We start from the raw sequence: 24,100 nt of genomic DNA, 5'->3' as shown, positions 1-24,100 counted from the left end.
CATTGTGTTCCACTTAGATATTATATTATTATCTTACTTGCTGTTCTGGAAATATAAAGCAGAAAAAATTGCTTCTTAAATTATTTTCTAGTTTCTATCTTCTCAAGAATTCTTGCCTTTTAAAAATAAAATTGTGAGGCTTCCCTGGTGGAACAGTGGTTAAGAATCCACCTGCCAATGCAGGAAACACGGGTTCGAGCCCTAGTCTGGGAAGATCCCATATACCGCAGAGCAACTAAGCCCCTGCACCACAGCTACTGAGCCTGCGCTCTAGAGCCTGTGAGCCACAACTGCTGAGCCCACACGCCACAACTCCTGAAGCCTGCGCGCCTAGAGCCTGTGCTTCGCAACAAGAGAAGCCACTGCGATGAGAAGCCCGTGCACTGCAACGAAGAGTAGCCCCCGCTCGCCACAACTAGAGAAAGCCTGCAGGCAGCAACGAAGACCCAGCGCAGCCAAAAATAAATAAATTAAATAAATAAATTTATTACAAATATAAAAATAAAGTTGTTTTCCAAGACTTTAAGGATTTTTTCATCATCAGAAATTTTTTCATGTCTCCATCTTGAGACATCTGAGTCCTTATGAGCAATTGTAGTAGCAGCGCTGAAGAGGGAATTGAAGGATTACCATCATTCCTGGTCCTCCCCACTGTGCATCTTCTTCTGTTTAAAAGGTAAGGGTATACAGGCACAGTCAACCAAATTGATGTCTAGGACAGTGGTTTCTCTAGTGACGTTATTCACACTCCCCAACATTGAGTTTTGTCCTTTTTTTGACTTTTTCTACTAGATTACTTACTCCATTCTTATACTTTTAATTGTGTTTTTAAAGTAGGTATTTACATATCAATCTTTCCAATTGTGCTCTGTGTTCCTAAACAGTAGGGGCCTTATCTTACTAATTTTTGTCTCTTTTGGCACTGACACATAATAGGCACTCAATAAATGTTACTTACATCAATGAATGAGTCCTTCAGAATACGATTAATTGGCATGTAAAGAGCAGTCATTTAAATTCCTTCTGATTCAGGCAAATAACAATTTGGAGAAATTTTTCTCTTAACTGTACCTTAATTAGGCAGTTAGATTTTAAAGAAAGATGCATATTACACTCTATGCTGAGGAAGGATATGAGGTGTTCTACTTAACACAATCAATCTTGCTTGACCTTACCACCAGTTTTTGCTGGGTTTATTTCTTTTCTTCTGGAACTTTTCAAAGCAAGAAACTTTAGCAGTAAAAAACCAATTTAACAAGATAGACATTTAGTTCAATAGAAGAATTTTCCTGGTGTGAAAAAATAAATTACAAAAAGGACTTTGCCTCTGAAAGATAATTAATAAAAGCCTTCCAGTATGATGACAAATCTGACATCTTGTCTAATGTCTGGCAGAGAAGAAAGTGTTGAGAGTTGCACAGTTAGAATAAAATGTTCCACTTCACAGCAAGGCCAGGCAGGATCTGATAATTATTTCTAAGCAAGAAAAGGTCATCGTTAGTTGTTAAATTGACACAACATCAGGCCTAGATATATAACTATTGACCATCAGTAAGGTATCCATTTAGATTTTCTTGATTTCACAGGCAAATATTGCCAGGAATGTGGGGAATTGTGGAACAACAGGCTCTTGGATATTTTTGCTTTTCTTTTTTATTTTTAATTTCAGCTTTATTGAGGTATAATTGATAAACAAAATTATAAGCTCTTTAAAGAATATGTCATGGTGACCTGACACACATATATCGTACATTGAGAAGGATTCCCCCATCTAGTTAGTTAATACATCCATCGTCTCACATATCTATCCTTTCCTTTTTTTTTTTTTTTGTGAAAACATCTGAGTTCCAGCCTCACAGCAAACCTCAACCATACAACACAGTACTATCAACCATAGTCACCTCAGACCTTATTCGTCTTATATCTGAAAGTTCGTATCCTTTTACCAATCTCTATTTTCCCCACACTCAAGCCTCTCACAACTACTTTTCTACTCTCTGATTCTATGAGTTTGACTTTTGTTTGTTTATTTTTTTTTTAGATTCCAGATATATGGGATACCATACAGTATTTGTCTTCCTCTGTCTGGCTTATTTCACTTAGCATAATGCCCTCAAGTTCCATCCATGCTGTCGAAAATGGCAGGATTGCCTTGTTTCTCATGACAGAATAATAGCCATAAATAAATATATAAATATTTATATAATTGTATTATATATACACCTTTCCTTCCCTTATATAAGTTTTTCATGGGTGGTAGTAAGCTGAAAATGGTCCTCTGGTCCTCAGGTTCTAATTCCCAGAACATGTGACTGTTACCTGGATTACCCAGGTGACCCTGATGTAATCACAACCATCCTTATAAAAGGGATGTGGGAGGAGTCAGTTGGAAACAGAAGGCAATATGATGATGGAAAAAGAGAGACAAAGAGATTAGAAGATGCTATGCTCCCAGCTCTGAAGATGGAGAAAGGAGGCCATGAGCTAAAGGATGTAGATGGCGTATCAGAGTTATAGACAGAAAGGAAACAGGAGCCTGCTGAAGGGACACAGCCTGTGGACCCATTTTAGGCTTCTGATACCCAGAACTATAAGGTAATAAAGTATGTTTAAGCCACTAAGAATGTAGTAATTTGTTACAGCAGCAATATGTAACTAATACCTGGGGCTTGTCTTATGTTGTGTTCCCTTGAGAGCCTAAGACAAAGGACTAGATACAGGTAGTTTCCTTTGGCAGGTGACCGAGGAAACAGGAGTGAGGGGCAGGAGGGGGATGCAGGGGAGGAGGGAGAGAGCCAATGTAACAAGGTATCATTGATGTCACTGCTGTGGACAACAAGGGCTCAACCCACTGGGACCTCTCGGTGGCACTCAAATGTCTCTCAGAGGACTAGGTCTGGAAGAAGGCAGGGTGGGGCATTTAACCAGCCGCCACTTCCCAGCATCAAGGCCAACATTGAAGTCTGTGCTGGGAGCCTTAACTCTTCTGAATTTCCCAAGTCTGCTCAGTCTCACTGTAACCTGTAGTGTACGAGCAAGCCACAGAACAGAATGTGAAAAGGTTGAGGATACTCTGCAGGGCAAGTCTGAGCCCTTGGGGAACTGTAGTGACTGAGATTAGAGGTTGGCCAAGGTGATGGATTCAGGCACTGATCTTCTATTGAGCTGAATCCTCAAATCCCAGACCTATTCCTTTAGTAAGCCTCCTATAAGTAAGTCCTTATAAGTCCTGTAAGTAAGTACTCCTTTAATAGGACTCCATAGAATTAGGGTTTTATATGTAGTCCAAACAAGTCTTCTAGTCCTGGCACACAGTAGGTATTTCATATTTGCTCAACTGAATTTCCTGGGGCTGCTAAGCCTCACCCAAGATTACTTCACATAAGGACTCCTTTATTGACTTAGGGGATGCAGGTCTTAACTGACATTTAGCAGCATTAATTTAATTACCAAAATTTCATAGACACAAACACCATCAATTCTAGGGCAGGTACAGCCTCTAGTTTCTACTAAGAGCCAGCAAAGCAAGTCTTCCTAATTTTTCATTAACTTAAATTTTTACAAAACACTATTTTTCTTTAAAAAATTTCCACTGTCTAGTTGATTAATCCTGGAATCTTAAGAGTGAAAAATTAATTCTATTGGGACAAAAATCGTGACTTCATTGAGTGAATAAGTTTTGGCTCTGTTGTAGCCTGTTTAGCCAAACTCAAGGAGGACATGCCTGGTCAATTCAATCCTATTTTAGACAACAAAACATTTTCAAATAATCTTGAAAACAACCCAGATCTTGTTATCCCTCAGAAATTGCTCTCTGTTTCTTCAACTGGCATGCCTCAGTGTTTGCATTTACCTGATCCCTGCATGGAACTTTGTTTCTTATACTTTGCCACTTGAAGAATATCAGTCATCTTTCCAATATGGCCTAATCTGTGACATGGTCGATTTCCCATTCTAATCCAAAGAGTGTGCTGTTCTCTATTTTGTATTTTCATAACACTTAATACCTATTCCTCTGTATTAATGCAAATAATAACAACAATAGGTAGCATGTAGCACCTATTATGAGCTTGTTCCTGTCCTAAACCTTTTGATTTATGTTAACTTATTGAATCTCACAATCAATGAGAATAGACACAATTAATGGCTGTATCGTACAAAGGAGGAAACTAAAACACAGAGACGTTAAGTAACGTGCCCAGGGCCACACTGCAACTACTTGGTAAAATTGGGATCTGAACCCAGGTAGACTAGTTCAAGAATCTTTGCTTTGAACTGCTTCCTAATTCTCAATAGAAAGTTTTATATTATATTTTATATTATATGCCTGTGTGCCTGCCTTTCCTTCTAGATAATGAGTTTATCAAGGGCTTTGTTTATTTCTTCATCTCTGGCATCTAGCCCAGGGCCTGGAAGATAATAGAAACTTTAAATTTTGATTAAGGGAATTAACGAAAAACAATGAACCCAACCACTCTGTCATAACAGCAGATCCAAACACCCACCCCGTCCTTTCAAAGGAACAGTTGCTAAGACAAAAGAAAAGAGACTATGCCTATTTGTGCTCAGGAATGGAGCATGGAGGCATTATTTATACATCATGACTTTCTGATGGCCTCGTCCAAGAGTTCCAAAGTCATGTCTCTCCTTTTTTTTTTTTTCAATTTTATTTATTTATTTTTATATAGGAGATTCTTATTAGTTACCTGTTTTATACATATTACTGTGTATATGTCAATCCCAATCTCCCAATTCATCCCACCACCACCCCCGCAACCCACGCCCTGCTTTCCCCACTTGGTGTCCATACGTTTGTTCTCTACATCTGTGTCTCTGTTTCTGCCTTGCAAACCAGTTCATCTGTACCATTTTTCTAGGTTCCACATATATACGTTAATATACAATATTTGTTTTTCTCTTTCTGACTTGCTTCACTCTGTATGACAGTCTCTAGGCCCATCAGCATCTCTACAAATGACCCAATTTCAATCCTTTTTATGGCTGAGTAATATTCCATTGTGTATATGTACCACACCTTCTTTATCCATTCGTCTGTCGATGGGCACTTAGGTTGATTCCATGACCTGGCTATTGTAAATAATGCTGCAATGAACATTGGGGTGCATGTATCTTTTTGAATTATGGTTTTCTCAGGGTATATGCCCAGTAGTAGGATTGCTGGGTCGTATGACAGTTCTATTTTTAGTTTTTTAAGGAACCTCCATACTGTTCTCCATAGTGGCTGTATCAATTGACATTCCCACCAACAGGGCAAGAGGGTTCCCTTTTCTCCACACCCTCTCCAGCATTTGTCATTTGTAGATTTTCTGATGATGCCCATTCTAACCAGTGTGAGGTGATACCACATTGTAGTTTTGATTTGCATTTCTCTGATAATTAGTGATGTTGATACAGCTCCATCTGTATGTCTTCATTGGAGAAATGTCTATTAAGGCCTTCTGCCCATTTTTGGATTGGGTTGTTTGTTTTTTTAATATTGAGCTGCATGAGCTGTTTATATATTTTGGAAACTAATCCTTTGTCCATTGATTCGTTTGCAAATATTTTCTCCCATTCTGAGGGTTGTCCTTTCATCTTGTTTATAGTTTCCTTTGCTGTGCAAAAGCTTTTAAGTTTCAGTCGGTCCCATTTGTTTGTTTTTATTTCCATTTCTCTAGGAGGTGGGTCAAAAAAGATCTTGCTGTGATTTATGTCAAAGAGTGTCCTTCCTATGTTTTCCTCTAAGAGTTTTATAGTGTCCAGTCTTACATTTATGTCTTTAATCCATTTTGAGTTTATTTTTGTGTATGGTGTTAGGAAGTGTTCTAATTTCATTCTTTTACATGTAGCTGTCCAGTTTTCCCAGCACCACTATTGAAGAGGCTGTCTTTTCTGCATTGTATATCCCTGCCTCCTTTGTCATAGATTAGTTGACCATATGTGGGTTTATCTCTGGGCTTTCTATCCTGTTCCATTGATCTATATTTCTGTTTTTGTGCCAGTACCATATTGTCTTGATTACTGTAGCTTTGTAGTATAGTCTGAATTCCGGGAGCCTGATTCCTCCAGCTGCGTTTTTCTTTCTCAAGATTGCTTTGGCTATTCGGGGTCTTTTGTATTTCCATACAAATTGTGAAATATTTTGTTCTAGTTCTCTGAAAAATGCCATTGGCAGCTTGATAGGGATTGTATTGGCTCTATAGATTGCTTTGGGTAGTATAGTCATTTTCACAATGTTGATTCTTCCAATCCAAGAACATGGTGTATCTCTCCATCTGTTTGTATCATCTTTAATTTCTTTCATCAGTGTCTTATAAATTTCTGCATACAGGTCTTTTGTCTCCTTGCTAAGTTTATTCCTAGGTATTTTATTCTTTTTGTTGCAATGGTAAATGGGAGTGTTTCCTTAATTTCTCTTTCAGATTTTTCATCAGTAGTGTGTAGGAATGCCAGAGATTTCTGTGCATTAATTTTGTATCGTGCTACTTTACCTAATTCATTGATTAGCTCTAGTAGTTTTCTGGTAGCATCTTTAGGATTCTCTATGTGTAGTATCATGTCATCTGCAAACAGTGACAGTTTGTTTTACTTCTTCTTTTCCGATTTGAATTCCTTTTATTTCTTTTTCTTCTCTGATTACTGTGGATAAAACTTCCAAAGCTATGTTGAATAACAGTGGTGAGAGTGGGCAACCTTGTCTTGTTCCTGGTCTTCGTGGAAATGGTTTCAGTCTTTCACCATTGAGAACAATGTTGGCTGTGGGTTTGTCATATATGTGGCCTTTATTATGTTGAGGTAAGTTCCCTCTATGCATACTTTTTGGAGGGTTTTTATCGTAAATGGGTGTTGAATTTTGTCAAAAGCTTTTTCTGTATCTTTTGAGATAATCATATGGTTTTTATCCTTCAAGTTGTTAATTTGGTGTATCACATTGATTGATTTCCATATATTGAAGAATCCTTGCATTCCTGGGATAAACCCCACTTGATCTTGGTGTATGATCCTTTTAATGTGCTGTTGGATTCTGTTCGCTAGTATTTTGTTGAGGATTTTTGCATCTATGCTCATCGGTGATATTGGCCTGTAGTTTTCTTTTTTTGTGACATTTTTGTCTGGTTTTGGTATCAGGGTTATGGTGGCCTCATAGAAAGAGTTTGGGAGTGTTCCTCCCTCTGCTATATTTTGGAGGAGTTTGAGAAGGATAGGTGTTAGCTCTTTCTCTAAATGTTTGATAGAATTCACCTGTGAAGCCATCTGGTTCTAAGCTTTTGTTTGTTGGAAGATTTTTAATCACAGTTTCAATTTTAGTGCTTGTGATTGGTCTGTTTATATTTTCTATTTCTTCCTGCTTCAGTCCTGGAATGTTATGCTTTTCTAAGAATTTGTCCATTTCTTCCAGGTTGTCCATTTTATTGGCATATAGTTGCTTGTAGTAATCTCTCATAATCATTTGTATTTCTGCAGTGTCAGTTGTCACTTCACCTTTTTCACTTCTAATTCTATTGATTTGAGTCTTCTCCCTTTTTTTTCTTGATGAGTCTGGCTAATGGTTTATCAATTTTCTTTATCTTCTCAAAGAACCAGCTTTTAGTTTCATTGATCTTTGCTATCGTTTCCTTCATTTCTATTTCATTTATTTCTGATCTGATCTTTATGATTTCTTTCCTTCTGCTAACTTTGGGGGTTTTTTGGTTCTTCTTTCTCTAAGGTGTGAGGTTAGGTTGTTTATTTGAGATTTTTCTTGTTTCTGGAGGTAGGATTGTATTGCTACAGACTTCCCTCTTAGGACTGCTTTTGCTGCATCCCACAGGTTTTGGATCATTGTGTTTTCATTGTCTTTTGTCTGTAGGTATTTTTTGATTTCCTCTTTGATTTTTTCAGTGAACTCTTGGTTATTTAGGAACATATTGTTTAGCCTCCATGTGTTTGTGTTTTTTACTTTTTCTTTTCGTGTAATTTATTTCTAATCACATAGCGTTGTGGTCGGAAAAGATGCTTGATATGATTTCAATTTTCCTAAATTTACCAAGGCTTGATTTGTGACCCAAGATGTGATCTATCCTGGAGAATGTTCATGTGCACTTGCGAAGAAAGTGCAATCTGCTGTTTTCGGATGGAATGTCCTATAAATATCAGTTAAATCTATCTGGTCTACTGTGTCATTTAAAGCTTCTCTTTCCTTATTAATTTTCTGTCTGAATGATCTGTGCATTGATGTAAGTGGGGTGTTAAATTTCCCCACTATTATTGTGTTACGGTCGAATTCCTCTTTTATAGCTGTTCGCAGTTGCCTTAGGTATTGAGGTGCTCCTATGTTGGGTGCATATATATTTATAATTGTTATATCTTCTTCTTGGATTGATCCCTTGATCATTATGTAGTGTCCTTTCTTGTTCCTTGTAACATTCTTTATTTTAAAGTCTATTTCATTTGATATGAGTATTCCTACGCCAGCTTTCTTGTGATTTCCATTTGCATGGAATATCTTTTTCCATCCCCTCATTTTCAGTCTGTATGTGTCCCTAGGTCTGAAGTGGGTCTCTTGTAGACTGCATATATACAGGTCTTGTTTTTGTATCCATTCAGGCAGTCTGAGTCTTTTGATTGGAGCATTTAATCCATTTACATTCAAGGTGATTATCAATATATATGTTCCTATTACCATTTTCTTAATTGTTTTGGGTTTGTTTTTGTAGGTCCTTATCTTCTCTTGCTGTTTCACACTTAGAGAAGTTCCTTTAGCATTTGTCGTAGAGCTGGTTTGGTGGTGCTGAATTCTCTTAGCTTCTGCTTGTCTGTAAAGCTTTTGATTTCTCCGTCGAATCTGATTGAGATCCTTGCCGAGTAGAGTAATTTTGGTTGTAGGTTCTTCCCTTTCATCAGTTTAAATATATCATGCCACTCCCTTCTGGCTTGTAGAGTTTCTGCTGAGAAATCAGCTGTTAACCTTATGGGAGTTCCCTTGTATGTTATTTGTCATTTTTCCCGTGTTGCTTTTAATAATATTTTTTTGTCTTTAATTTTTTTCAGTTTGATTACTGTGTGTCTCAGCGTGTTTCTCCTTGGGTTTATCCTGCATGGGACTCTGCGCTTCCGTGACAGCGGAGACTATTTCGTTTCCCATTAGGGAAGTTTTCAACTATAATCTCTTCAAATATTTTCTCGGGTCCTTTCTCATTCTCTTCTCCTTCTGGGACCCCTATAATTTGAATGTTGGTGCATTTAATGTTGTCCCAGAGGTCTCTTAGGCTGTCTTCATTTCTTTTCATTCTTTTTCTTTATTCTGTTCCACAGCAGTGAATTCCACCATTCTGTCTTCCAGGTCACTTATCCATTCTTCTGCCTCAGTTATTCTGCTATTGATTCCTTCTAGTGTAGTTTTCTTTTCAGTTATTGTATTGTTCATCTCTGTTTGTTTGTTCTTTAATTCTTGTAGTTGTTTGTTCTTTAATTCTTCTAGGTCTTTGTTAAACATTTCTTGCATCGTCTCGATCTTTGCCTCCGTTCTTTTTCCGAGGTCCTGGATCATCTTCACTATCATTATTCTGAATTCTTTTTCTGGAAGGTTGCCTATCTCCACTTCATTTAGTTGTTTTCTGGGGTTTTATCTTGTTCCTTCATCTGGTACATAGTCCTCTGCCTTTTCATTTTGTCTATCTTTCTGTGAATGTGGTTTTCGTTCCACAGGCTGCAGGATTGTAGTTCTTCTTGTTTCTGCTGTCTGTCCTCTGGTGGATGAGGCTATCTAAGAGGCTGTGCAAGCTTCCTGTTGGGAGGGACTGGTGGTGGGTAGAGCTTGGGGTTGCTCTGTTGGGCAGAGCTCAGTAAACCTTTAATCTGCTTGTCTGCTGATGGGTGGGGCTGAGTTCCCTCCCTGTTGGTTGTTTGGTCTGAGGCGACCCAACACTGGAGCCTAGAGGCTCTTTGGTGGGGCTAATACTGGACTTCAGGAGGGCTCACGCCAAGGAGTGCTTCCCAGAATTTCTGCTGCCAGTGTCCTTGTCCTCACAGTGAGACACAGCCACCCTCCACCTCTGCAGGAGTCTCTCCAACACTAGCAGGCAGGTCTTGTTCAGTCTCCTATGGGATCACTGCTCCTTCCCCTGGGTCCTGATGTGCACACTACTTTGTGTGTGCCCTCCAAGAGTGGAGTCTCTGTTTCCCCCAGTCCTGTCGAAGTCCTGCAAGCAAATCCCGCCAGCCTTTAAAGTCTGTTTCCCTGGGAATTCCTCCTCCCATTGCCAGACCCCCAGGTTGGGAAGCCTGACATGGGGCTTAGAACCTTCACTCCAGTGGGTGGACTTCTGTGGTATAATTATTTTCTAGTTTGTGAGTCACCCACCCAGTGGTTATGGGATTTGATTTCACTGAGATTGTGCCCCTCCTTCTCATTGCGGCTTCTCCTTTGTCTTTGGATGTGGGGTATCTTTTTTGGTGAGTTCCATTGTCTTCCTGTCGATGATTGTTCAGCAGTTAGTTGTGATTCTGGTGCTCTAGCAAGAGGGAGTGAGAGCACGTCCTTCTACTCCACCATCTTGAACCAGTGTCCTGACTCTTTTTTCACCTTCCCTCTTTTCCTCCTTCTCTCAGTTTCCCTCCACTCCACCTTCCTCTTTCCCTCCTCTGTTTCTCCCTCTCCATTGGTTTGCTCAAATTATATCTTGAAAAATCAAGTAAAGGGAACCAACATTTTCTGAGTGTCTACTGTGGGGCCAGCACTGTGGTAACCATATGAGTGTCCTGTGGCTGCTGTAACAACGTACCACATGCTTAGCAATTTAAAACAGCACCATGGATTATCTTACAGTTTTGAAGGTCAGAAGTCTCATTGAGCAAAATCCAGGTGTCAGCAGGGCTGTATTCCTTCTTGAGGTTCCAGGGGAAAATCCTTTTTTTGGTACCTTTTCCAGCTTCTCATCTCTTGCATTCCTTGGCTGGTGGCCCCTTTCTCCGCCTTCAAGGCCAGCAATGGCAGGTTGAGTCCATCTCACATGACATCACTATGACCTGGCTTTCATTGTCACACCTCTTTCTCTAAGTGTGATTACATGGGGTCCATCTAATCTAGGATAATCACTCTATTTTAAGGTCAGGTGATTTTCAACCTTAATTCTCCTTTTCATTTAGTGTGACATATTCACAGGTCCCAGGGATTAGACTGAGGGCATCTGTTGGGGACCATTATTCTGTCTACCATATAGTCTTTCTTTTTACATTATCTCATTAAAGTCCCCCAGCAACTGTATGCATAGGTGGTGTTATGCTCATTTAAAGAAAACACAGAGGCTGTTCAAGTTTAAGTAATTTGCCAAAAGTCAGGGAAATGGCCACATAGCCAGAATTCAGGCTCAGATTAGTTTTGGCTTCTTGTCCCATGCTTTTCCAGTTATATGCATCTTCCCTTTTAATAATTTGAGGAAAAGATACTGAGTATCATTCAATTAGAAATAAGTCTAGAATGTTGGTCTCAAACTGTGTATGAAGTCAACAACAGAACGCTTTATCTCCCCAAGAGTTACAAAATCATTTCTAAGTGTCGTGCATTAATGGCCAAGAAGGTGGCAGGTGTTCTGTGTCCGGAGGCTGTAAAACACCAGGAATATTTCAAGGAGGTCAGACTCAGGGAGCGTGGATGACATGAACTGACACTTACAGTGAACATATCAATATGTGCGCCTGCAGGTGTGTGTGTGTACGTGTGTGTCTTTGAAGTGCTTCTTTTCTCTGTGCTTTCCCTGTAGGCGGTGTGCCTTTATAAACCCTTCCAGGACTCGGGGTTTTTGGTCCCTGGCAGGATAAAGAATCAATCAGATACATTGCTGTAACATTTTTCTATCCTGCAAATCAGAGATAGTAGCCTTTCTTCTCCGCCAGTCTAAGCCCCTCCAAACTGATTCCACTGGACAGACTTTGACAAGAGTAAACCGGAGGTGTTTTGTGGCAAGGGTAAAGTAAGTGCCCATCTACCCTAATAGCAAAAAGCGAGTGAGTCAATGAAAGGAAAACAACAAGGGGCCAGGAGACACTAGCGAGTTCATTTGGAAAATACCATTTTGAAGCTGACTTAAGAGAGGATGAGATCTGAGCTTGTTCACAGCCTGCTGATATAATTATTTGTGGCAGTAACTTTCTCTGTTTTCATTTATGGCCGTTTGTGTTAAGCTTTTCTTCAGTTCTTCTGTTTTCTCTCTGACCTCTAGAACAGTCTGTGATGCTGTCATATAGAAAACCCTCTGCCCTTATGCCTTCCAGGTTTAGTGCATAGTCAGCCAAGTGTAACAAACAACCCCAGATCTCAGGGACCACAGGCTGCAGGTGGAGTTTCCTTGCTGGGCATCTCTCCCAGGTGCTTGTCCTCTAAGCAGTGACTGATTTCTCGGATCGTTCTGTTGGATGACTCCACCACCTTGGAAGTCCTTCTATTCTATTCTCCGAGCTGGGTAAAAGAGGGCACTTCGGGGGCCAGGAATAGTGGTGAAATTCCTTCCACCCTCCTTTTGTTGCCAGTGCTTAGTCACATGACCAAAACTACTGCAATAGAGCCAGGAGCACATAGCTGTGGGTACTATTATGAGAAGTAACTAGATACTCATAACAAGGAGAGTTCTTTGCCTGAAAAGCTTATTTCCAAAGTCTAAAGCAGGGGTTGCAAACTCATATGCCTAGAGGGCCAGACTAGGGTGTAACTAAGTTGAGTGCTGGGGAGCAGCAATGTAGGGAGTCGTGCAGGCAAGGATAGCTCAGAGAGGTGTGCTCGATAGAACATGATAATTTTACTTTTATGACAGACTTCTCTGGCTGAACCAACCACATCTGCTGGCCCGATCCATCCCTTATGCTGCCAGTTGGCAACCTGCAGTCTGGGGCAGAAAAAAAATCATTTTTCTGGAAGCAAACTCCAAAGTTGGCTATGCTCTTGAATCAGCACCTGTGAGGATAAACATAAACTTTCTTTTTAAAAGAGAAGGCTCTGAACAGCAGCACGGAAATGGAAGCTAAGAAGAGAAGCAGGTATGAAGAGTGTGTTGTCAGAATTTGCCATCCATACATAAGCTTAGGGCAGGGGCTCGTACATAGAGGACAGAGCTCTGATTTGTCATTTTATTCTTTTTTTTTTTAATATTGATTTATTTATTTGGCTGTGCTGGGTCCTAGTTGCGGCACGCAGGATCTTTGTTGCGGCACACGGGGTCTTTCTTGCGGCATGTGGGGTCTTTATTGCAGCCTGCGAGATCCTTAGCTGTGGCATGCAGGATCCAGTTCCCTGACCAGGGATCAAACCCGGGCCCCCTGCGCTGGGAGCGTGGAATCTCAACCACTGGACCACCAGGGAAGTCCCTGAGCTGTCATTTTAAAGGAGGCTCAGTGTCCTGCAAAAGCAGCTCAAGTCAGTCCACAATAGGCCCTGATGTGCTTACTGTGCAGCTGACCCCAAGGTGCACATTCTCTCCTTATCTTTTACCTGATTCAGATCCCTACTGTTTCCCTCTGATATTTCTGAGCATAGTCTATCCATTGAACAATTTTATAGTAGCAACAAAAGTAATATTTTGATGATATTTGTCAATGTCTACCCTGGGAATATGAGTGAATCCTGTATATTGATTTAAACATAATACATAGAAATAATAATGGTAAAAATAATAATAGCAAACATTTATTGAGCAATTATTATGTGTCCAGTACCGTGCAAAGCTCTTTACAATAGTTAACTCACTTAATCCTCATGACAACATGTAAGACTCTATCTGAGGAAACTGAGATACAGAGGGTTACAGTTAGTAAATGGCAGCTGGTAAACTGGGATTCATACAGAACCATTGTGGCTCTGTCCTGTGCTTACAGTCTGTCTGAACGTGAATCTGCCTTCATAAGCAGGCTGATTGTAATTTTCACGTAATAGAAATCCTTTGGTGATCATAAAACTTGATCATTGCTGAGCTTTCAAAGGTGTATTGGTTGCCGATTGTTGATGAAGTGCAAACTAATGCATAAATGAACAAAAGAACCATGTAGGAAGACCATTACTGCCATGGCATTAAAGATGCATTTGGAATGTTGCTCATAGCATATATTCTGGAAATGTTAAAGAGAGTTTGGGGAGAAGCATGTCCAGGTATCATATTTATAAGAGTGACATGTGATGATATTGGAGAAGGGGCTGCCTAATTCTGGAGTCATGTCTGAGTGCTCATCTTAGACCAGTGAGGGATGCCTCTGCATATCCCACCACCAAATTCAGTGCTATTGAATTTGAAGCCATGGCAAGCTCATAGCTGAATACTATTTGAAATCTGCTACAAAAATCAAGGGGTAATAGCAGTAACTCGAACGCTCTACCACTAGTGCTCAGCCAGACATTCAGCTTTTGGGGAGCCGTAAATTAGTCTGGTGTTTTTTTTTTTTTTTTCGGGACGCAGGTATCTCACTGTTGTGGCCTCTCGCGTTGCGGAGCACAGGCTCCGGACGCGCAGGCTCAGCGGCCATGGCTCACGGGCCCAGCCGCTCCGCGGCATGTGGGATCTTCGCGGACCGGGGCAGGAACCCGTGACCCCTGCATCGGCAGGCGGACTCTCAACCACTGCGCCACCAGGGAAGCCCCTGGATTCTTTTTTAAACGCAGTTTTGTCGTTTCAGAGATCTGCTGCATGAAATCCAGAGAGGCGTAAATTCACGTGAAAGCAAAGTGTGTACTGGTTAAAGAGACCACTCTGTATTCCTCTCCATTTATCCAGCTAATTCTGATCCATCTTTGAGATCAAAGCAGAAATAACCCCTTCAGTGGGTTTGCTTTCCTTGATTCCTCTAGATGAAGTTCGACTCCCGTCTCCCAGCTTTTACATGCTCCTGAAGAGAGCCGTGATTTCCTTTCAAGTTAAATTTTAATTTTAGTTAATCAATTAATTAAATGATGATTTGTTAATGCCTCTCACCTTTATAGTCCATAATAACAGTTAACACTCCTGACTGCTTATCCTGTGCGGCACTATTCTAATTGCTTTATATGTATCATTCCATTGAACCCACATGGCCACCCTCAATGCACATCTTGTTTTCCATATTTCTCTACATGAGAAAACTGAGACCAGAGTGGCTGGGGGAAAAAATGCCAAATAGCACAGTCAGTAAAGGGCAGAGCCAAGAATGAACGAAGTCAAACAGCTCTGGAATTCATGCTTTTAATGACTGTGTTATAGGGCTTCTCCATAAGCTCCAGGACAACACCTAGCAAAGTGCTCACTGAATCCCAGGAGTTTAATAAATGTTTGGGAATAAGTGAATTAATGGACACAGGGAGGAGAGAGTGAATGAATTGTTTGACTAGTTCTTACCTTGCTAAGTCACACTGGCCCAGGAGAGTGCTGTGTGTTCATATTACAAAGCCTTTAACCTGAATTTTGCCTGGTGGATAAAGTGACCCAAGCATTTGCAAAAAAAACCCCAAAAAACCTTGAGCCTCTGGGAGTTCTCCCACCACCCTCACCCTCCCTGAGCATCTGCAGTTGGAAACGGTTTATTTTTCCTTGATGATTCCAGAGGAATCCTAAGTAGAACCTGCCAAGAGGCCAGGACAGAGACTAAGCCACAGAGAGATAAGCACGAGGAATTCCACTCCCCTGTGCTCTCAGTCAATCTTGGATTCTTAGCTCAGGATCCCTGGAGAAATGTCGTCTGCATTAATTCCTCGGGAATGACTGGTTTACTGGTCTGGGATTTGAGGGAAGAATTAGCTGATTATAAGGTTAACGTATAATTGTAGGCATAAGGTGCCTGGAGGCAACCCTTGACAACTTGATGTTTGACTGAATTAACGTTGGCCAGTTATAGATTTTCTGCTTGCATAATTGCCAGCAAATGATTCTGAGTCCTGAATCTGCGTGTTCTGTGTGCACCACTCGGGATGTCAGCGTTATGATTGCCTTAGACGTGATCTACTCAGAGCCTGCTGTCAAGGCAAGGGAAAGTTTTACACACAGAACTGCTCAAATATGCGACTATAGCATCCTTCCCCCCTTTGATTTTAGAAGGATGATGTCTGTCAGGGTGATGACTCTCCTATTTCAGTTCCTCTGATGTTTCTCAGGCCGGCCACATGGTGAACCTTGGGAGATTGATTCTTGCTCTTGTTCTTTGGGTTCAGTGCATTTCAGAGAGCTGATATTTAGAGAGAAGCCCTGGTTCCACAGCTTCCAACCTTTTGTACACTCCTTTGAGATCACCGGTGGGGATGATAATGAGTTTTCTTCAACAGCCTGTGTGCAGTGGTTAACAGTTTGTATTCTGGTATGGCTGAGTCACTTTGCTGTGTACCTGAAACTATCACAACATTAATCAGCTAGACTCAAGTACAAAATAAAAAGTTAAAAAAAAAAAGAGTTTGCATTCTGGTATCAAAGTTTAGTTTCCCAATAAGCAGACACTGAGTCAAAGATTTGAGTGCAAATAGTTTTATTTGGAGGGTGATGTCAGAAAAATACCAACAGGGGATGAGTAAATGAGCCAAAGAAGAGAAAGCAGCTAATGGACGGTGAGTTATCAAGCCAGATACCACCGTGGACAACTGTTGCTTAAGTCCAAGTGGGAGACGGAACACTTGCCTCTGCGTTATCTCACCTGAGGGCTGGGGTATTCACACAGCAGTTTTCATCAGTTATGGCGATGGTCTTGGGGGTGTGAATTTCCAAACACTGCCTGCTGGTGCCATACTCGGGTAAAGCAGCCTCCCACAGGTTTCAGAGAAATTCCCAGACAAAAAAATACAAATTCTCGCCTGAAGGGTGTGGGCGGAGCTCTGTCAAAATCAGAGAACATTTAAACCTGGATTCAGATCCTGACTCCACCCATCCTAACTGTGTGATTCGGGGCAAGATTGTTAGCCTCTCTAGAATCTCAGGCCCCTTGTCAGCAAAATGTGTCTTATAACATGCTAAGTACATCACAGCGCGGTTGTGGAGATTGAAGGAGGTAATGCATACAACAAACTTAGGACAGTGCTTGCCGTATAGCGAAGGCTGAAAAATATTAGCAATCACTGTATTGTAAGTATTATGGAGCGTCTTCTCTGTGCCAGTCTATGTGGTAGGTGCTCGGTATACAAGATGGGGAAAAAGAGGTGATCTCTACCTTCACACTGCTTATGGTCTTTGCCTACTAAGCCTATGACTATTTCTTAACTTACTTCATTACCCCTTGTCCAAGAGTATTTTAACATAACTTTTATGTTTCAAAACATATAACCTAAATTTTTAACTTCTGGATGAAGTGCCCCAAGGATTTGCAAAGACAAAGCTGAGCCTTCAGAAGCAATTGTAAAATTTACATTTCCTAGTAGCCAAACACACTAAAGTCAAAAGAAAGGGGTAAATTTATTTTAATAGTGGATCTATTTAGTCCAATCTGTAAAGTAGCATTTCAACATGGAATCCTATAAAAATTATTAATTATATATTTTACTTTATTTTTCTTTTCAGTATATAGTCTTCAAAATCCAACATGTATTTTTCTACTGACAGTTTCAGCCCAGCTACATTTCAAGGGCTCAGTAGTCACCTGTGGCTCGTGACCACCATCTTGGACTGTGAAGGTCTATGGGGCCCTGGATTCTTGTTAGAAGTAACTTCCAATGGAATAGTTCCATTTTCCTCCTCTTTGTCGATGACCGTGTCCCTTTGCATCTATGAAAGTGAAGTTGGTTTTAGCTCAGGCATCATATGAAATTGACAGTTTCTGTAATGAAATGTCACACGAGGAAAGCATGGTGAGATTCTTAGCAGGTGTAAAAATCTGAGGAAGTTATTTCTTTAACTACAACTTAATGGACACTGCAGCAGCTGTTCCCATTTGCGTGTTTTCCAAATCTCATTGCCAAAACGAATGGTTGGCAGCCACAGGAGAGGTATCAACTTACCTCTTAATTTGGGAAATGAAATTAAAACCTCAGCTCGTTTCTAAAAGTCACAGATTTGGTAAAAGTTAGCAGGGCAAACGTATAAGCTGCTGTTAAAATATTGATGGCTTCATTTTTCTCAGGTGCTGCAGCTAACATCTGCAGAAGATTTGGACTGCACTCCCGGATTTCAGCAGAAATTGTTCCATATCAACCAGCCAGCTGAATTCATTGAGGACCAGGCGATACTAAACTGTAAGCAATGTCACTTGACGACGCTTTTGGCCTAGTCACTGATGTCTAAGAATGTGACTCAGGATACGGTATTCCCTAAACTATTTTCTGATCATTTTTCTTATGTCACTGCTTGACCCAGGGTGGAAGGTCTTGAATTAGGGCTTTGTCAGCTTAGAGGTGAATAGAGTGGTGTGTGTCTCTTTTTAGTAGTTTGTCACCGATAAGCATTTCCTGACTGCTCCCAGGAAAGGGGACCACCAAGCCTCCAGTGTATGAAATCCATTTCCTCTGGGCAGATCCTGAGAACAGACCATTGCCTTCCTATGGATTGCTGTTCTATCTCATACATAGCATCGGATCAAAATAATGGTGAGAGCAGGATGTTAGCTTCTGGGAAGTTTTAGGCATAGGAATTTAAACTCTTATTCTTAATGCTAATAAGATAGTTTTCTGAAAGATTTGAAACCTCTACTGGCTATTCTAAACTCAAATCCCCCCCAATCCAATTAATGTCCTCAAAATATGCTCTGCTCAGATCTGTGGTTATAATCTCTTCCTATTTTTAATGCCAGTGTTATATTGTTTTATCTTTATGAGGGCATGGAGTGCATTGCTAAAGGTATAACAAGCTTAGTTTTAGCACAACGAATTTAAAATTGATGGTAGACAAATAAGCCTTTAATTGTAGGCTCTTGAGCACCATTCTTTAACATTTGGGAAAGAAGGATATGAAACCAATGGTTTAATTTGGTCAGATGCTCTATGGTCCCTTTAGGGAAGGTAACTGTACATTGGCCCTTATGGTCCCAGGCCTGCCTTTCAGGATAACCACATTCCTTCATTCCTGTGCTATGTGGCTGGCATGTTTAAAGAAAAGGGGGAAAAGAAAACTCAGCCTGTTCGATTGGATTGTTCTGGGAGGCTGGAGCACATTTTAAGAGTTGAAAGGAACACAGTAATGAAGATACAATGTTGAGCATCAAGGGAGCCCTCCAAGGTGAAGCCCATGCACATCTTGATGCAATTATGCCTATGAAATCATTTCAATAATTAGAGTCTATAATGACAAGGTGCAGGACTGGCACCATAAGTGAATTCCAGTGTGTGATTTCATGTTAATTTGATCCCTGAGTGTGACTCCTGGGTCAGACCATCACGAACTCTCATTTGTCTTTTGATTCTTCTATTTATCAGAGTCACTATATTTTAAACGGAACTTGGTTTAAGGTACCATTTTTCTGGCTCTCATCTCCTCTCGTCTGCATCATCTCCTCTCTTCTCTTCTCCTTTTCTCTTTTTTTCTCTTTTCCTCCAAGCAATTCCCAAATGGCATCTATATTAACATGTGTGGAAATGTGAAGCCACCCTGAGTATGGAAATTATTAATAGACTTGGTATGCAAAGCAGGCCCATAAACGTGATGACTTCTGTAATCTTCACGACACCAAACAGCTTTTAATTCACCTCTGAGAAGCTGGAAACAATCATACTTTGGGGGACCTTTTTCATTTAAACTAGACCATCCTGTACATTCCAATATCACAGTTTTGTGTGTGTCTATGTAGTTTTTTTTTTTTTAATCCCCTAAGTAATTTAGTGGGTTATGGCTGTTGATTCTGTGTAAGCTAGTAAATGCTAAATGGAACTAGGTTGATTATCAATGATAGCACGTTCAGGAAAAGTCAGTGATATAGGGATGGAGGATATTTAAAAATTTATATGTGAATTTGTATGTGAATTGTTGGATCAGCAAAATCTGATTAGCCCCCTTCTCAGTGAAACTGTGGGTCCGTGTATATTACTAGGGAAAAAAATACAAAGAGCAGATTTGGTTTGATACTTTTCAGTTCATCTCAAAGCAGTGAACATAGGTTGTCGTGAGAATAACCCTGAGAATAAGGTTAATCGTGCCTAAATGAAGAAGAAAGTTTTCACAGACTTGAGAAAGTCTATCGAATACTGTTTGGGAAATCTGGATTTCCAGAAGCAGTAGCAATGTATTTTGCTCTATTCCACATGGAAGAGGAAATAAAAAGCACAAAATTTTGAACGGCTTTTCCCCCTAACCAACTAACATTTTAAGTCTCCCTGCCTCCCTCCCTTCTCATTCTCAGTTTCTTTCATGCATTTCTTTATGGTCCAACACAAGACCTTTCTATCTCTGAAAAATGTGATTAGCCAAGAAACTAATGAGTGGTGCGACCTCTCAGAATGAAGGCCATATTGTCACAAGGCTAACATCTGGATGAAAACTGGAAAGAATCAAGCAGAACCAGAATGTTTAAAAATACTTAGATATTTGAGACCACTACCAAGATCCAGAAAATGGTTAGAGATAGTTCAGTGATGTGTAAATATAAGCTGACGATCTAGGTAATAACAGAGGCTAAAAGAAACCAGGTTAGTAACATTACCTTGGACTCCTCCTATGGCAGTTACACGTTCCATTTTTCCTTTATCTTTGCAATATTTAGGCGATTTGGCTTCCAATTATTGTGAATTTTTACCTTGCAGAAAGTGTAAAGTACAGCATTATCAATCAATTTATGTCTACACTTTTCACCATTTTATAAACTTGTCTGAAAATGTTGTCTCTGCCCTACAGACATAGTATATCTGCTCCTACCCCAGACTTATATTCAACCAATTCTCTGTTAGCTTTTAGCCGCATTACAGGGAATGTTTATTCTATCCATGGCTTCCTGCTCTTTTTGTTCAGACGGTAATATTTCCTTTTATCCTTTTTCATCTTTCCCCTCAATTCTCAATGACTTATCTTTTTCTGCTTTAACTGTTACTAATGGTCACCTCCACTCCTTTTATTTCCCTAATATTTTATTCACTGTTAACTCTGACACATCTTTCCCTCAGTTGTTCTAAAGCCTTTTATTTTCTTCACATCCAAATAACTCTTTATTCTACTCTCCTTTCCACTAACTAGACTTGCTTTCGTCTTTAAAGGGCCATTTTCAACAAGCTTCTAGGATCAAAACATGGCATCCCACTATTTCTTCTAATGTAACCAGGGGAGCTTTATCATTGTAACTTTCACAGCATGATGCAAAACCCCCAACTCAAGATAACTTGGACAAAAGTTTCCTGGCTTCATCTCAGTCTTAAAAGGGGAGCTGGGAGATGTGTTTATTGTCATTTTCAATGAGAAGTACAAGAAGAAAGGGGAAGGCAGTTTAGAAGGCAGAAACTCAGAAAGGAGATATCCACTCAAGGCCTTTGGACTCCAGGAGGAATTTGTGAGGGGTTTGTTGCAGGAGGTCCCCAGGGGTTTCCAACACCCCGAATTCTCTTAAATTGGTTGATGGGGTTGCTTCTCCTGCAACGTGAAAATCATGCAGTTCTGGTAGCCGCTATCTTGATACCACAATATTTGGGTAGTGGCCCTGTGTACAGCCTCCCAGCTGACCCAGGCTCCAGAAGAATATCTGGCCTGGAAAACTGACAAGCCCCCCATCTGATATGGAGAAAGACCAAGTGATAAGCCCCTGACTATCTTGTGTCCTGAAAAATTATAGAACAGAATATTCTGCCCTGCCATATCAGCTCAGACAGACCTTCCTGGCATTGAGGAGGGATCTGTGGTCATCTTGTTCACTAAGGGAAACCATACTCATGATCCTCCAGCCTCTATAGGGAGAGATGTCTCCAACTTCCAGTGTCCAGAAAGGACATCTTATTGGCCACCCAGCCACTATCAGGTCAGTGCTTTTCATCCCCCTTGTTCATCCTTCCTGGATCACTCCTCTTGGACTATACACACACAAACACAGATACACAGAGAGAAATTGCCGCACCTGAGTTCACCTAAAATACAACCTGTGTAATTACACTTTTAATAAAGAAGCCTCATTAGTCAAAATAGGCTTGTTATGAAACAACCCCAGCGACCTAACTCTATAAGAGTTGATTTCTCATTCAGGTCACGTGGATGCAGGTTGCCTGCTTTCCTGGGTAGCTCTCCTTTGAGTAGCTGCCCTCCACGCAGGAACTCGAGGACCCAAGCTACTTCCAACTTGGTCCTGCCACCTTGGGCCTTGGAGTTACTCTTAAGTCACCGAGCTGGAGAATAGGGGGGTGAGAAAAAGGGTGAGGAAGGCACCACAGATGTTTAACCACTTGAGCTCAAAAGGGACATGTATCATTTCTGCTTACACTCTTAGCCAGACCTAGTCAGATAGCCAAGCTAACTGCAAAAGAAGCTGAGCAATGTAGAGGAACACGAGTATTGGCATAAGTTCACCATCTCTACACAGATCCTAGCAAAGCAAAGTGACCCCAGTCAAAAAGAGACTCGCAAAAGAAACAGAACCGGACCACAGAGGAGGCAACTGTCTCTGAGTAACTTGGGCCCACACAGGGATAAGGACGAAGTTGGTCATTCAAGCAGGACAGCAAGGTCATGGACCTGTGACTACATCCTGATTTTCTTGTCAGGAGATGCTTCCCACTGAGCAGAATCAGCTTCTTCCCAGCCCCCTCTTGCAACACCCAGGGAGGGACCTTTTGATGATTCTACTAAGGATGGGCTCTAGTTGTACCCTCCCGATGATTATAGTATTGAGGTTAAGGTCATATAGTTTAAAACTCACATTGACTAGAGTTCAAACATATGACACAGTCACATGTTAGCTACGTGGCCAAGAGTGAGTTACCTGAATCCTGTAAGTTTGAATTACCTCATCTCTCTAAGAAGGATAATTACAGTCTTTACTTCTAGAGTTGATGCAGTAATTGATGGAAAAATGCTTAGAACATAGTTATGAATAAATGGAAGCTGTTATTATTATTACTATCATTATTGCTATTATTATTGCCATTGTTGTTGTTATTATTACTATTATTCAGAGGTCTTAGATAGGTTTGGGATCCTTATAATGGCCATCTAAACCTGACTTTTTAGAAGACAAATCATGGACATTAAAATCTGAAGAGATTAAAAAAAAATCTGAATCAGTGATTCTAGGATTTGAACTTCATGGGCCAGTAGAATTTTTAAAAAATCTTGGATTGATAAGAGTGTACTTTTAAACATTTTTCTACATCTGAATATGAAAAAAAAGGGGAAAAAAGCAAGCTAATAAATGAGATAGAGTGAGAATACTTCCATTTACTGTGGCCAGACTTTTCTTTTAAAAGGTCATTAGTATCAAAAAACAAACGAAACAGGAGTAAGGACCAACTACAGAAGAGAAGGCAGTCTTTTAATTTGAGTAAATTTTACTTTGTAAAAAATGCACCAAGTGTTTTTGTTTACCTCATTTTGGTGGGAAATCACTGATTTAAGGCATTAGGTTGATGTTACTTAATCTCTTGACTTTTCTGATATTCTTCTAAAGTTTCAGTATGTTCATCTCCCTGGAGAGGAGGGATAACTCAAGAGACTTCCTCATGAAGGGCTGTATGCATATACTGACAGAAAGAAAGATAATTTCTAGAAAATGTAACAGGTGTGCACACATTAGAGGCAGATGTTGGGAATTTTTAAAGGCACCCCTAGTGCTGACGAATGTGGCATCTGTGGCCTTCATAGCCGATATTTACTGTGTGCTCTCTAAGTGTGGAGAGTCCCCTTGAAACTCATAATAGGCCTTAGGGGGAAAAAATACCCTCATGTGCCCATTTTACAGGTGAGGATACTAAGGCTGGGCTAGGTGAGGCACTTCATCCATGGTTGTATTGCTTATAGTTGGTGACATCAAAATTTGAATCCGGGATTCCAGTGCTCTGGCTCTTATCCAGAGTTCTCTGGTCCTGTGTCTTGTAGCTGTTGTTGATGTTGGTCGTGACCTATCAAGGAAATTTGCCACTTAATTTTCCCATCTACTTTCGTCAACCTGGGTGAAATAGAGAATTTCTACTGCATTATGTTTTTTCTGTTCGTAGACAAGTTCATTCTTCCTCTATAATACAGAAAAATATAGAAAAAGTACCTCTTTTTCCTGTCTTGGATGGATCCAGTGC

At 40.4% G+C, this 24,100-nt stretch overlaps 1 protein-coding gene across 2 annotated transcripts in view; it reads left to right on the top strand.

Moving 5' to 3' along the window:
* The window catches only part of CDH13 (cadherin 13), a 1,005,991-nt gene that overhangs the window by 194,029 nt on the left and 787,862 nt on the right, over positions 1–24,100 (top strand). The window contains exon 2 of one of the 2 annotated variants that reach the window (XM_079906234.1): positions 18,040–18,142. In XM_079906234.1, coding sequence (XP_079762360.1) covers positions 18,040–18,142 — 103 coding nt within the window. Of the gene's footprint in view, positions 1–18,030; positions 18,143–24,100 lie in introns of both variants that reach the window. The other variant, XM_079906233.1, reaches the window with a different exon arrangement.

This window comes from Stenella coeruleoalba (assembly GCF_951394435.1).
Source record: "Stenella coeruleoalba genome assembly, chromosome: 20".
In the NCBI taxonomy this organism is placed as follows: domain Eukaryota; kingdom Metazoa; phylum Chordata; class Mammalia; order Artiodactyla; family Delphinidae; genus Stenella; species Stenella coeruleoalba.
This window is presented reverse-complemented; position numbering and strand designations above follow the sequence as displayed.